Consider the following 15,034-nt stretch of genomic DNA (forward strand, 5'->3'; position numbering starts at 1 on the left):
AGCTGCAGATCAGTCTGGTACATCAATCAGGACTAATCTTCTCTACAAAACTGCTGTAGTTCAGTAAGATTCCTGGGATGTCTGGCATGAATCGTTGTCTTTAGGTCATGCCACAGCATCCCAATTGGGTTCAAGTCTGGACTTTGACTTGGCCACTCCAGAACATGTATTTTGTTCTTCTGAAACTATTTCAAAGTTGATTTCCTTCTGTGATTTGGATCATTGTCTTGTTGCAGCATTCATCCTCTTTTTAGCTTCAACTGTCTGACAGATGGCCTCAGGTTTTCTTGCAAAACATCCAGATAAAATTTTGAATTCATTCTTCCATTAATGATTGCAAGTTGTGCAGGCCCCGAGGTAGCAAAACAGCCCCAAATCATGATGCTCCCTCACCCATGCTTCACGGTGGGGATGAGGTGTTAACGTTGGTGAGCTGTTCCATTTTTCCTCCACACATGACGTTGTGTGTTACTCCCAAACAATTCAACTTTGGTTTTATCAGTCCACAAAATATTTGTCCAAGTGCCTTTTTGCGAACACTAAACGAGCAACAATGCTTTTTTTAGACAGCAGTGGCTTCCTCCGTGGAGTCCTCCCATGAACACAATTCTTGATCATAGTTGTACATATAGTTGATGTGTGCACAGAGATATTGGACTGTGCCAGTGATTTCTGTAAGTCTTTAGCAGACACTCTAGTGTACTTTTTTTTACCTCTATGTATTCTGTGCTGAACTATTGGCGTCATCTTTGGTGGACGGGCAGTCCTTGGGTGAGAAGCACCATTGCCAATCTCTCTCCATTTGTAGACAAGTTCTCTGACTGTCGATTGATGAACATCCAGACTTTTAGAGATGGTTTTGTATCCTTTCCCAGCTTTATACAAATCAACAATCCTTTACCACAGGCCTTCGGACAGCTCTGTGCCATGATGCACATCAGACAAAGCTTCTTATCAAGACATTTCTTACCAGGTGTGTGTTTCATAGTGTGCAGGGCAATGTTAAACCACTTATCAGTGATCGGTTACAGCTGACTTAAATTGTTTGGTAAAAATGGGTTTCAATTGCTCTTTGAATCTCCTTAGGCAGAGGCTTTACTTACTTATTTTTCCCCCTTCTGTCATTGTTTTAATGCTATCCTCATTAAAATATGAAACCCTATAAATGTTTGGGTGGTTTTAGTTGAAACAGACAGTTTTTTCATCTGTGTGATTTTGGCAAAGATCAGATCACATTTGATGGTGATTTTATGCAAACATGTGAAAAGGTTCAGATACTTTTTCATACCACCGTATGAAATATTATAGCCATTTAATGAATAATTGAAGCGCAAATTTTACCTATTGCTCCTTTTAAATACATTTCAAAAACACTGAAGCATTAAAGTCGGTGCAACATGAGTTAACTGCACTTGCAATCCCACCTAACACAGTTTTGGAGTACCATTGCCTCTTCTTGGCTCACATTGCTTCCTTCTCCCCCTTTTCTCCTTTGCTATCTACTGTCTTCTCTCTGAATCCCTCCATGTGGCCCGCTGTCATTTTTCTGCTTCACTATTCTTTCCATCTTGAAATCTCTTCCATCATTACCCTCTTCCTGTGTGTGCTCCCCTACCCTCTAGCTCTCTATCTCTTACTCTCTCCATGTGTGTTACCAGTCGCTCATGACTCAGCTCTCCAGTCTCAAGCTGACTGTGGGGCACACACAGCTGGAGAAGCAACAGTGGGAAGAGCGGTGGCGCAGTGCACAGGTGCCTCCTCTTCCTCTTTTTCTTGCACCTGCTCTTGTTGCTCTTTTTCTGTTGCCTTTCAAGCTGTCTCTCCACTTTTTTTTAATACGCTTTTCGTATTCTAACTATTAAAAGGTTTGAATTGCATTTTTTTTTTCTTTGCATTGGTACATTAACTGCTTTCCTATTGCTTTTTCAGCCACCCCATGGAATCAATGGTCTTTCTCTTATAATAAAATAATAAAGTGAGAGGCTGTTGTCAGCAGCTTGACTGAAGTTGAGTGGAGTCACTCAATGAGGCATTTAATAAAGACAAGCTTTTTTCTACGTTATTCTTGTTTAAAAGTAATTCCCTTTACGAAGGCGGCACGGTGGGACAGTGGTTAGCACATCTACCTCACAGTTCTGGGATTGTGGGTGCAATCCCCACTCTGGCCATTCAGTGTGGAGTTTGCATGTTCTTCCCATCCCCAAAAAACATGCATGGTATGCTGATTGAACACTCCAAATTGTCCGTAGGGTTGAGAGTGTGCTCGAATGGTTGTGTGTCTATATGTGCCCTGCGACTGGCGGGTAAGCTGTTCAGGGTGTACCCCGCCTTCTACCTGGAGTTGGCTGTGATAACCTCCAGCACCCCCGGCGACTCTCATGAGGTTAAGCGGTTCAGGAGACGAATGAATGAAGGAATTATATGAATGTTATACAGTGTGATTGAAAGTATGGCGTTAAAGGTGAGGCAATGAAAAATGGGGGTGCGCCTACATTTCGTGTTGGTGCCCCTTAAGAAAAGAGTTAGACGCACCAGTGCAACCAATGCAAAAAGTAGATGTGGAGCCTTGGCAATATACTGGATATCGCAACGTTAATTTTTTCCAGTATCGTTCAGGCTTATCCCAAACATAGCTATTCAAGTTATCTGGTGAAAATTATTCTACTTCAAATTTAGCAATATTTCGCCAACTCCCCAGAAATTGCAATGATTGTTTTTTCCAATATCATTCAGGCCTACTCATAGTACATCCAGTATGTGCTTTTCTTGTTTAAAGCATGACGTAGCCAGTCGATGTATGTACAGTATAGTACAGGGGTGCCCAAGTCAGGTCCTCGAGAGCCCCTATCCAGCTTGTTTTCCATGTTGCCCTCCTCCAACACACCTGGATCAAATAATTCGGATCATTCTCAGGGCCAAAATACACCAGATGCATGATCGTTGCGGTTCCGGTCCGACTCCGGTAAAAAGTGGCGCCGGAGCCAATCCGTTCCCATTATATCCTATTGTTCAACGTATACTGGCCGCGTCAGTGCTCCGCATAGCCTGCGGACTATCTCCGGCGTGCCGCAGCCCACCAGATGGTATAGGCTATTTTCTATTTTTGCTGCACACGCATCCGACAAAATGGGTGGAGCTGGGCCTGGACGTGACAGCCCAGTTGCTTATTCACAGTTTAAACACCAGCAAACATGGACGAAGAGCGTTTCATCATGGAGGTGGAAAGTCACGAAGTGATATACGATGCAGCAGATCGTTATTATAAGGACAGCATTAAAAGCGAAGCTGCAAGGTGTCCTATTATGTGTGTTTTTCTGGCAATGATATCAAACACACGACGTGCTGACAACTTTGAGCGAAAAAAAAGCAGCGTATCTGGAAGTGGTCCCACTGCAGAAATTCTCGTGCCTGGCGCACACACAATGTCGGTTTGTGTACAGAGTCGAGGGGGAAATGTACGAAAGAGAATAAAGAGACACCCGCAAGTTTCGACCTGGTGGTCTATTCAAGACGTTTCTCTTTCTTTCCTACATTTTACTTGACTTTTTATAGAAAAACCAACAGTTTGTGCTGGGCACAGGAATCTGCAGTGTTGAGACACCAATTCCAAGTACGCTGTTTTTTAGTTCGTGTAGTATATAATTCGCTATCCATTTTATAAATATTACAGATTATTTAACAGTTGTTCATAACAGCTCTATGAGATGTTATGTGCCATAAATTTTAAATGTGCACAAAGATACAAACCCACCGACACAATCAGGGGCATAATCGGGCCCCGCCCCCCTTCTCCCCACACACGGAGCCCTGATCTCAACATGATGCAGTCAATCTGGAATTAAGAGACAGACATAACTAAAATATCAATATGCAAAGAAAAAATGTGCTCTCTCTCTCTGCTTCTCTGATGAGTATAGACTCCGTGTGTTTTTCGTTGTTATAAATGGCACTTCATAGCGTGCGATCACGCGAGCGCTCAAGAGGGAACGGCGTTGCCGGACCGCAGCCGTGCGCAGCCGGTATGATTTGCCTGTTTTTGACGTACTGCGTGGCACACAGTCAACACTGAGCCAGACCGGAACCGGAACGATCATGCATCTGGTGTACTTGGGCCCTCAGGCTCCTGCAGCGCTTGCTGATGAGCTGATCATTTGATTCAGGTGTGTTAAAGGAGGGAGACATGGAAAACAAGCCGGATAGGGGCTCTCGAGGACCGGACTTGGGCATCCCTGGTATAGTAGCTCAACATATTTTTGTGATATGTCTTTTATACTCAAATAGGCCACCGACACGTTGTGTTTTCAGGTTGAACATTTGTGCTGACTGATGTGGGTTATTCTGTCTGTTATGAGAGTAAACAACGTTGTCCTTGTGTGTACATATACGCAAAGATGTGGAAGACTTCATGATTTAGTTCTACTCATCTGCATCCACAGGCAGAAATCTCAGATCTGCAGCAGCTCCTTGCTTCTAAAGATGCTGAGATTGAATGCCTTCAGACCCAACTTCTGGCCAGAGGCAGCACAGCCAATGACAACGCAGAGAGAGGTACATGTCGACGTCAGCTTGACTGTCACATCACATCTACAGTTCAGTGAGAATGCTGTAAATGCCTGTGTGTGTGTGTGTGGGTGTGTGTATGTGCATCTGTCAACTTGAATAACTTGTGTTTCAACGAACAACTTTGCCCTCCTTTGCCATATATTTGACTTCTTTTTGAATTTATGCTGCCCTCTGCTGTAGAGGAGGTGTATATCAAACAGCTGATAAACAAATGTAAGACGCAGTGTTTTTCATTTACATTCAGGTCATATGCCTGCCGCCTCAACAAAGTTTTGTGTTTTCTGTTGTTGATTCTGATTGCTGTAATCTCACTGGTCCGATTATTCAAAATCAGCAATTCTCATGAGGCTCTGACACTTTAAACTATTTCACTTTGGCAATATCCCATCAACTGAGTTTCAATATAATACAATGTGCTTCTAATCATAATTAAATAAATAGAAGTGTGTTACACTTACAGTTGGTTTGAGATTAGACATTACAAAAAACGTTCTTATTCATACTCCTAGAGTGTCATTGAGAATACTTTCAAAAAAGCAGAACTGTTACTCTAAAACATACTTTTGCAAAAATGACCTGTTGAGTCTTGGATTACACAATCAAAAAAATTTTTCATTGTGGTGGTAGTTTCCGATAATGTACTGCATCATAAAGAGAGCTATGTTTTGCTAATCTCAATTACTTACCGTATTTCCTGATTATAAATCACACTTTTTTTCATAGTTCGGCTGGGCCTGCGATTTATATTCTGATGTGATTAAAATATAAAAATTTTACATGTTCTTAAATGTTATTGTACACTGTCGGTCAGTAAAAAAGGTGTCCTGGTGAAAGAAGAACCTTGAATTGAGCACATTTTCATATTCCATATAATAGTAAGAAAAAGTATAATAACGATTATAAAGGTTCATCGATTTGGAGCGGTTTGATTTAATTGATGAATTTTTACCAAGTTGTACTATATAGACCCTACTCACCTACTTCACAAAATGACGTGTCGCTGTATCCGGCCGCCATATTGTCCATCATTTTTTAGACCTATTCTCATTGTTTTCAATTAGTCGTGCAAGTTATAGAGCAATTCATGGAAGCCCCGGTGTTATCTGACGCTGTAAACCCCTTGGATGCGTTGCATAAAAGGCGTTATGTGGAAAAGCTTCAGTCTATCCATTCGCCAGATCCATATTTGATGCCTAAATCGATATTTTTCGACTCGCTGTCTTCGCCCTCTCTGCCTGACATCTGCTACCCTGATATCTACAACTATCTTGTCCACACAAAATCAGCCTATTCTCACAAAAGTTTGAAAAACTTTAAGAGCAGCACTCTAAGCAACATTACATTACCCCGTGTGAACTTTTACTTCCAATTTTCTAAAATGGCGACAATCAATTAAAAAAAAAAAAGGTGACTGCGACGCGTCAAGGATAGGTGCATATTGGACTATTTCTTCAATAAAATACACAACTGTGTCTGCCTCATTTGCAAAGAGACAGTCGCGGAAGATACGCAATGAGAAATTAAAGCAACTTGAAGCTAATTTAATTTCACAGCAGCAGTATTTCGCAAGAGCCCGAGGGTCGAAAGAGAACGCCACAAAGGCGAGATTGTTGAAATTATGTATTAAAAAAAAAATAATAAAGCAAATGTGACACACACTAGGGCTTGCTAAAATTTCTTTAAATGTATTGTTCTACGTAGATCAGCCCAGGTAGCCCCCCACATTTTTACCACACCAAATCAGGCCCCCTTTGCAAAAAGTTTGGACACCCCTGTTTAACCGATGATCTGTAGACGAGGCCAGCTTCTTTCACTTGTTACCAGCTAAATATTAATCAAAAAATAAAGATGGTGGAACAAATAAGCATCTTGAATTTGAAATGGTATGTTGTCGGCGATTAGCCTAGCAATGATCTTAATTGTGGTTGTCAGCCCAAAACCCTCTAAATATAGATTAAATGCATTTTACCAGATATAAAATGACTACTACATAATCTGTGGTAGTCGTTTGGAGCCCAGTTTTCTCGTCGAATTGCAGCAGTCCATCTCGCTCTCCTCTCCGGGTCTCTCGGAATACGGTAAAACTTCAAGTCTCTCCGTCTATCTTCTCTGTTTTTGCAACCGACCGCCACACACGCTTTCACCATTTTGATTAATAATGTTAACGAGCAGAAAAACACGCCATAATAGGAGGAATTTACGAAGCGGTGATGCGTTAACATGACGAGTAGACGGACAACATGGCGCGGGGGCGTGGCTGTGACATCACGTGAGTAGGGTCTATAGGCGCTTAGTGGGCGACGTAGACCCCTGGAAATAAAAGGGGGCTGGAGTTGTATCGGTTTACTTGTTTTTGACAAATCTTCAGAGGGAGTTTATTAAGGTATACAACGTCACTATAGAAATCTAGACGGTTGTTAATTTTCTGTGGAGCCGTGCAAAGAAAGATATGAGCCCTAAGGGGACAATTTAGTAACAGTAACAGAATAACTGAAGCCAGGAGTTACCACGAAGTAGGCGAAGCCACTACAGCTACAGTGGTATGAAAAAGTATGCAAACCTTTTGGAATTTCTCACATTTCTGCCTAAAATCACCAACAAATGCGATCTGATCTTCGTCAAAATCACACAGATGAAAAAACAGTGTCTGCTTTAAGTAAAACCACACAAACATTTATAGGTTTTCATATTTTAATGAGGAGAGTATGCAAACAATGGCAGAAAAATAAGTGAACCATCACATTAAATATTTTCAACAATTCAACTTTGGTTTCATCAGTCCACAAAATATTTTGCCAAAACATCTGTGGAGTGCCCAAGTGCCTTTTTGAGAACATTAAACGAGCAACAATGTTTTTTTTTAGACAGCAGTGGCTTCCTCCATGGGGTCCTCCCATGAACACCATTCTTGGCCATAGTTTTACATATGGTTGATGTGTTCACAGAAATATTGGACTGGTCCAGTGATTTCTGTAAGTCTTTAGCAGACGCTATCGTTTTTTTTTTTTTTACCTCTTTTAGTATTCTGCGCGGAACTCTGGGCGTCATGTTTGGTGGACGGCCACTCCTTGGGAGAGAAGCAACAGTGCCAAACTCTCTCCATTTGTAGACAGCGTCTCTGACTGTTGATTTATGAACATCCAGACTTTTGGAGATGGCTTTGTAATCTTTCCCAGCTTTATACAAATCAACAATCCTTGATCGCAGGTCTTTAGACAACTCTTTTTATAGTGGGCGGGCAGCTTTAAGCAACTCATCAGTGATTGGACATACACCTGACTTAAATTGTTTGGTAAAAATTGGTTTCAAATGCTCTTTAAGTCTCCTTAGGCAGAGGGTTCACTTACTTCTTTATATATCAGATCGCATTTGATGGTGATTTTTTGCAGAAATGTGAGAAATTCCAAAAGGTTCAGACACTTTTTCATACCACTGAAAGCTAACGGGACTGTCATTACCTTTTTTTTTTTTTTTTTCTCATAAGAAAGCATTCAATGATTATACTGTAGATAGAAAAAAAAACAGTGCCTTTAAATGCTGAATCAGGTTTAATGTGCATGTGTAGAACATAACTCAAACAAACTATACTCACATATGCAAATGTAAGACTGAAGCCTTCGTACATTTTTACAATAACATTTTCTTGCATAGATCTTATCAAAGACTGACTAAAAAGGCTAGTTAATCTATAGATATTTGTAAAACCTTTCAAAAACATTATTAAACGTTACTTTGTTATAACATACAAAGTTTTTCGTTAAAATTTTAACAGCTTGAATGGGCTGATGGGTTTACTTGAGGCGAGTGGAGATTTTAGGAATGTATGAAAAGCACTCTTTAAATTCTTGAAAGACATTCAATTCATGTATAGATCGTAAAGGTGGAGGCATGGGTGCTGCACATTCTTGTACATTAGGTGGTAGCATGCACCTGAAAGTTGCTTGCAATTCGCCATTAATCTCAGCACAACGTCTGTATGAACTGTTATTATTATACTTTACTATAACTTACTATATGCCATTAAAAAAATAGCCAAAAATCATCGAATTCCGACTATAAAAATCTACAGAAATGAAGTCTCACCTGTCCATAGAGCATGAGTGCCCTCTAGTGGAGTAAACATATTTACTACCATGAAATTAAAACGATCATACCTCTGAATTGCAATAGTTTATTTTCTGTGGTGCTTTAAAGACACCAGGTGATTGAATAGGCCTGCATGATCGTAGGACTGCCGAATGCAAGCTGCTGTGTGGTCATGCGACTGTATTTTTGGATCTGATTGGTATAATGAAGTCGTGAATATTGTTGCTACGTCTCATTGGTGAACTGGTAGAGCCACTTTGGGCATATATGGCAAAAAATAAAGTCAAATCTTACACGTAGAATAAGGAGGAAAATGTAACCCAAGTGTAGCCCAAAGTAGTGGAGTGTTTGTGTAGTCAGGTCGAAGTAAAAATTATGACTTGGCAAAACTACTCTTGGAAGTACATTTGTCTTCAAACGTTGCTCTCAAGTAAAAACAACAGAGTAAATGTAACGCATTACTACCCTCTTTTGGTACTAGAACTGCATGATGCGTGATGCAGCTGCTTGTCAAGGTAGTTTCAACACCAGGTTTATTCTCTTCAATTAATTTGAACTGCTGTTTTGTTCCTAAAATGATATCAATTACTATGTTTAACTGAAATAGACAAATGGCCGGCAACTTACATTTTCGTCAAAAAATGCAACTTATTGCTTATTGATCTTATTGCGCTGATTTATGGTTTTGTTTTTTCTTTGTCATGCCACATTTTCTGACTAGTGCAATTTGTAGTTCTGAAAATACGGTAAATAAGCGGATGAGAAATATAAAAGACCAGCTCTCAATAGGTTGAATTTCATACCGCTGTACCACCACAATTATGAACAACAGCATTATCTACTGTACCTTTTTAAATACTGATTTGCTTCTAGGGAAGTGCCACCTTTTTAATGAACGTAATTTCTCTTTTGCCTCAAATGACAGGTGCTTGCACTTCCTGTCAGCATGCATTTGTTCTGTTTGTTGCGTCGTGTTTGCATGGTTGTCATTTCTCTCACAAACATCATCCCGTCAGGCACTCATCAGATGCTTTAAATGAACTTGACATGAGCTAAAATGTATGAAATGGTATGAATGGCTCATGTTTTCAGACCAGGAATACCAGAGACTAAAAGTGGGTATGGAGTCTCTTCTAGCTTCAAACGACGAAAAGGTGACAAAACTTGTTTTTACAGTTTTAGAGTCGAATGATGGTAACCAAGGCATACTCTGATTAATGAAATACCCCCCTGGTTCTTACAGACACGGCGCATAGAGGAACTAACAACTCTGCTTGGCCAATATAGAAAGATCAACGAGCTTATGTCACTTACACATGGTAAGATTGTCATCCACCGATTTGCTAATGTTCTTAAATTAGGTAAAACATACAGTAACAGACTCACAAATATTAAAATATTATTTTGTACCTCCAGCCAGTAGTGAAGAGGAGTTGAGTGGCAGTTTAAAAGGACGAAGAGCTATCACACACAAAGCCCACTGTGATATCTATAGGTCAGAGGTAAGGTCTCAGATCCCATCAAAACCTTTCACGATTTCAAACGATTGCTTTGTATTCCATCACACTTGAGTCACAGAGTAGTCAACATTTCACCGCCAGTCAGCTAAGATAGACTGTAGTTATAGGGTCAGCAACCCGCAGCTCTTTGAACCCTTTGATGTGGCTCAGTCGTATATTCACTAAATGAATACCGTATTTTTCGGACTATACGTCGCACCTGAGTATAAGTCGCACCAGCCAAAAAATGCGCAATGAAAAGGAAAAAAACATTTATAAGTCGCATTTTTGGGGGGAGATTTATTTGATAGAATCCAGCACCAAGAACAGACATGTCATCTTGAAAGGCAAATTAAAATACAATAGAGAGCAACAGACTGAATAGGTGTATGGTGTGCTTACATTACATGACGCTAGAAGTTAGATCGGGCCTAAAAAAAATCCAGCCCGACCCGACCGGCCCACGGGTATTAAAGCCCGACGCAGCCCAAGCCCGATCAATTACCTTGATTTGTTGCCCGAGCCCGAAAACCCCCCCAAAATTTTATGTTTTATATGTAGGCACGAGCCCGGAAAAAAAAAAAAAAAAACGAAATTTTGTTTTATTTGTGAGGACTCAGGAGAAGGAGGAAATGCATCATGTGATGTGTGGTTGCATTTTGTGTGATCACGTCTGTGACGCTGCCGTTGCATGTATGCATAATGATAACAAATTAAAGCCTGTCTTTTGTAACGAATTCTCCCAGTCAAACAAGACTGTAAGATGGCTGTTCAATAAACATTTATATCTTTTCTATTTGCGTGTCTATTTTAACAGGCGAATAGTGGATTTGACATCTCCTCGAGTTGACAGAAAAAAAAAAAGTTTTCTGAATGTTTAAATAGTCCACATATTTTTATGAACATTATAAATGCATTTACACAACGAAATAACGCTGGAAAAGTTTGTTCAATATATTTCTCGTATGAGACCAAAGCGACACATTCGTTTACATTCAGCGAAGCCGACACAGGTTTCCGTATAGCACCTTCAACAATCAATTTGAATCCTTTCCATATCCCACTCCTACCGCAGTTGTTTGCGTTTCAATTCCCGTCTTTAGTTTGTTTTTCACTCCTATAGTTGCTCCATATCGAAAAGGAAATACCAGGATGCTCGCGGAGGGCACCAGGGTGCGCGGGTGGGGAAGATTGAAAAGAGAGCTTGGCCACTGCGTTCAAGTGCGCAGGCATGCACAGCGCCTTCTCTGTTTTATCCAAATTATTTATTTTATTTAACATCCATATGTCGTTTTGGTATAAATATATGAATATACTGTATATTTCTTTTTTTAAAAAGTTAGCAAGAGAGAAGTCGGTCCGACCCGACCGTAAAAAATCACACATAAGTCGCTCCAGAGTATAAGACTGCCAAACTATGGAAAAAAAAAAAAAACAGCGACTTATAATAAAATACGGTAATTGTTTTAGGGATGAACCGAAAGCAAAATTCTTGGCCGAAACCAAAAACCGAATATTGGAAACATTTGGCCCAAAACCAAAAGGCAGAAAAATACATCTGATGCATCTGATTGTTTATTTTTCTTTTTTTCCAATTATTTATTTTTATTTTATTACCATAAATTTTCTTTTTGCACCGTAACATTTCCTCTTGTGTATATTTTAAAATTGTATAGATACAGTCGTTCAAAAAATTACGATACCCCAATAAATATTTAGTTCTTTATTAAGAAATGTTCACATATCAATGTCTGATCTTGATTTTCTTCATCTCTGGAAAAGAAAGTGATTTAATGGTAGGTAAACAACAAAAATTAACATTGTTTTACTCATTAAACCAAATGTATCAACAAAAATGCATATTCTAACTGAGAAAAAAGTTAGGACACCCTATCATCTAATAGCTAGTGTTATCCCTTTGGCTAAAATAACTTCAGTGAGAGGCTTTTTGTAGCCATCTACCAGTCTTTGACGTCGGTCTGAATAAAGTTTGACCCACTCCTTAACGCAGAATCCTTTCAACAGTGACGGACTGTTGAAGTGAGTCAAAACACAGTGGTGAGATCACAGGAGCTGTCTAAGGCCTTCAGAAAGAAGATTGTAGAAGCTTTTGAGTCTGGAGAATATAAAATCAGCCATTCCACTGACTGGAAAATAGTTAACAAGTGGAGGACAAAACAACTGCCAACATGCCCTGGTCTGGCTGTCCATGCAAGTTCACCCCGATAGCAGACGGCAAGATGCTAAAACAAGTCTCCAAAACCCTAAAATGTCATCACGGGACCTAGAGTCGGCACTTGTTGATGTGAAAGTGCATGCCTTTACAATCAGAGACTTCACAAGTTTAACCTTCATGGGAGGTGTGCAAGGAAGAAAACTTTGCTCTCCAAGAAGAACATGTCAAGCTTTGCCAAAGTGATTGTAGACAAAGACCAGGACTTCTGGAATAATGTTCCTTGGACAGATGAATCTAAAACTGAACTAATTGGACACCAGAACAGAGAACATGTTTGGCGTAACTGTGAATCATGGAGGTGGAAGTGTCATGGTTTGGGGATGCTTTGCTCTAGCGGGACCTGGCGAGCTCACTATCATAAAATCCACCATGATTTCTATCGTGTATCCAAGGGTGCTTGAGGAGATGTGAGATAATCTTTGAAAAAATTTAAGCTGAAGCGAAACTGGACCCTGCAACATGACAATGACCCAAAACATACAAGTAAATCAACCAAGGACTGGCTGAAAAGGAAGAAATGAGTCTTGGAAAGCCCAGATCTTAATCCCATTGAGATGCTGTGGGATGACTTGAAACTGACTGTATGTGCAAGACACCCTTCAAACATCTCACAGCTGAAAGTATTCTGCGTTGAGGAGTGGGGCAAACTTTCTTCAGACAGATTCTAAAGACTGGTAGATGGCTACAAAAAGCGTCTCACTGAAGTTATTTCAGCCAATGGGCTAAGGGGGTAACACTAGCTATGAGGTGGTAGGGTGTTCTAACTTTTTCCTCAGTTAGAATATGCATTTTTGTTGTTAAATTTGGTTTAATGAGTAAAACTATGTTAATTTTTATTGTTTACCTGCTATTTAATCACTTTCTTTTCCAGAGATAAAGAAAAACAATATCAGACATTGATAAGTGAATATTTCTTAATGAAGAAGTGAATATTAAATGGGGTGTCCTAGTTTTTTCACATGACTGTACTCAATCTTTTAATAGAATTATCGGCTTGACATTATCGGTTAACAGCTGGAAGGAGGAGGAAATTATTGGTTATTGGTATCGGTTAAAAAAGGCATTATCGTGCGTCACTAGTGGGAACTGAATCAAAATAGCTCTTTGAGTGTTAAAGGTTGCCGACCCCTGCTCTCGCCCCTCTTGTAATGTTGATTGACCAGGATAAGTAGTGTGCAAAATTTATGAAGAATGACAAAATATTTTGTTTGTCCATAGATTCCATCAAGAGGATCTTCCCCTTTAATGTTATCCTCATCACCTTACCAGAGAGAACTGGATTCATGGTAAAATACATGTATAATAAAGAACACACATGTTGGAATATTGTACATCCCTCCATGTCGAATGCAGATCTCAATTGTTGTGTGCCATATTTTTTAGTTTTCAGAACTCTATGGACGTATCGCTTTCTGCTGGTGATCCAAGCTTCTTTAATGGATCATGGTGAACATTCTTTGCTTGACTACTATTGATAGCATGAACAAAAAAAGCACTAGCGCCATATGGATGAAACGATAATCAAGCTTTTTTTCCCCCCAGGCATCAGCGCAGGTTACAGTCTAGCAGTCTTGAGGAATTGCAGAGCAGATCTTTACAAAAGGTTCTTAAGATTTATTACTCCCTGTTTTGCTTCCATGTTGCTGTTATCTAATTTAACTAATCAATATAAAGCATTGTTAATGTTCTAATACATATGCTTCTTTTTAACAGGCTAACCTAATGTGTTCTTTATGCTTGCATGTGCATCTGCGTTAGTGTGTAGAGATCCTGCCAGATGAAAGTGAATCAGACATAGGGGGAGAGGTACTGATCTGCTGCATGGCATAAAATGCATGGCATCTAACACGCTGCTTTATCAACAAACACAGAATATGCATGTGTGCATTGCATAACGCAAAGATCAACTTACAGTATTGGGTTTGGGAGCTGCGAGAGAAGGCAAATTATGCCTGTTTGTTGCGCAAGAATGCCCTGGGACATATTCTGTACGACTTAAGGTCACGTACGGTTCATGTTTTTATGGCTCCTAATTCCAAGTTTCCGAAAAATAAAAAACCCAAATACAAAATATAATCATACTAAAATTGACTAACTTCACCGTTAATTGTGCACTGTGACCCTGTCATTTTCGAAAAGATAACATGAAAAACTTGAAACCGAATAGGTAGATTCAATAATTAAGAGTTTGGCAGAACCAATGGATGAATTCTAGTGTTTGTCTCATAGCATACACTATACTGCAACCATATGCTGTACAGAGTCTTTCTTTTGCACTATATATGTAGGCATGTTGTATTTTTTAAATCTATTTTTACATTAAAACATTCATGGGAAATTCTTTTTGAAAATAATGATACGGTGCATGATCGTGTTTATGATGTTATATGCACACACATACACATAGGGGCAGAGCCCACATGAAGTAGCTGTCAGAAGTGCTTAGCGTCAGAGTTGCCTCCCAGCTCTTTTTTTCTGTTGGCCTTTCTCCTGTTATTTCTTCATAGCCCCAATGACTTTGATGCCGCATCCCACATGCAACCTCCACGTTATGCAACAGAACAAAGTACAACATCAAATCATCGTCATGATCAAATAGGATGTGTTGTGCGCTGACCAAAGGCGAACACTTGACATATATTTACAATCA

General features: G+C 39.7%; 1 protein-coding gene across 15 annotated transcripts in view; it reads left to right on the forward strand.

Annotated features, from left to right (window-relative positions):
- ppfibp2b (PPFIA binding protein 2b) overlaps nt 1-15,034 on the forward strand; it is a 119,299-nt gene that overhangs the window by 68,977 nt on the left and 35,288 nt on the right. For 7 of the 15 annotated variants that reach the window (XM_057836097.1, XM_057836101.1, XM_057836098.1 and 4 more), the window contains 10 exons: nt 1,623-1,751; nt 4,437-4,548; nt 4,744-4,776; nt 9,742-9,803; nt 9,893-9,968; nt 10,066-10,151; nt 13,603-13,670; nt 13,768-13,830; nt 13,927-13,987; nt 14,143-14,190. In XM_057836097.1, the coding sequence (XP_057692080.1) occupies nt 1,623-1,751; nt 4,437-4,548; nt 4,744-4,776; nt 9,742-9,803; nt 9,893-9,968; nt 10,066-10,151; nt 13,603-13,670; nt 13,768-13,830; nt 13,927-13,987; nt 14,143-14,190 (738 nt within the window). The remainder of the gene's footprint in view (nt 1-1,622; nt 1,752-4,436; nt 4,549-4,743; nt 4,777-9,741; nt 9,804-9,892; nt 9,969-10,065; nt 10,152-13,602; nt 13,671-13,767; nt 13,831-13,926; nt 13,988-14,142; nt 14,191-15,034) is intronic. The other 8 variants (XM_057836102.1, XM_057836109.1, XM_057836105.1 and 5 more) reach the window with 5 other exon arrangements.

This window comes from Corythoichthys intestinalis, chromosome 5 (assembly GCF_030265065.1).
Source record: "Corythoichthys intestinalis isolate RoL2023-P3 chromosome 5, ASM3026506v1, whole genome shotgun sequence".
NCBI lineage: Eukaryota > Metazoa > Chordata > Actinopteri > Syngnathiformes > Syngnathidae > Corythoichthys > Corythoichthys intestinalis.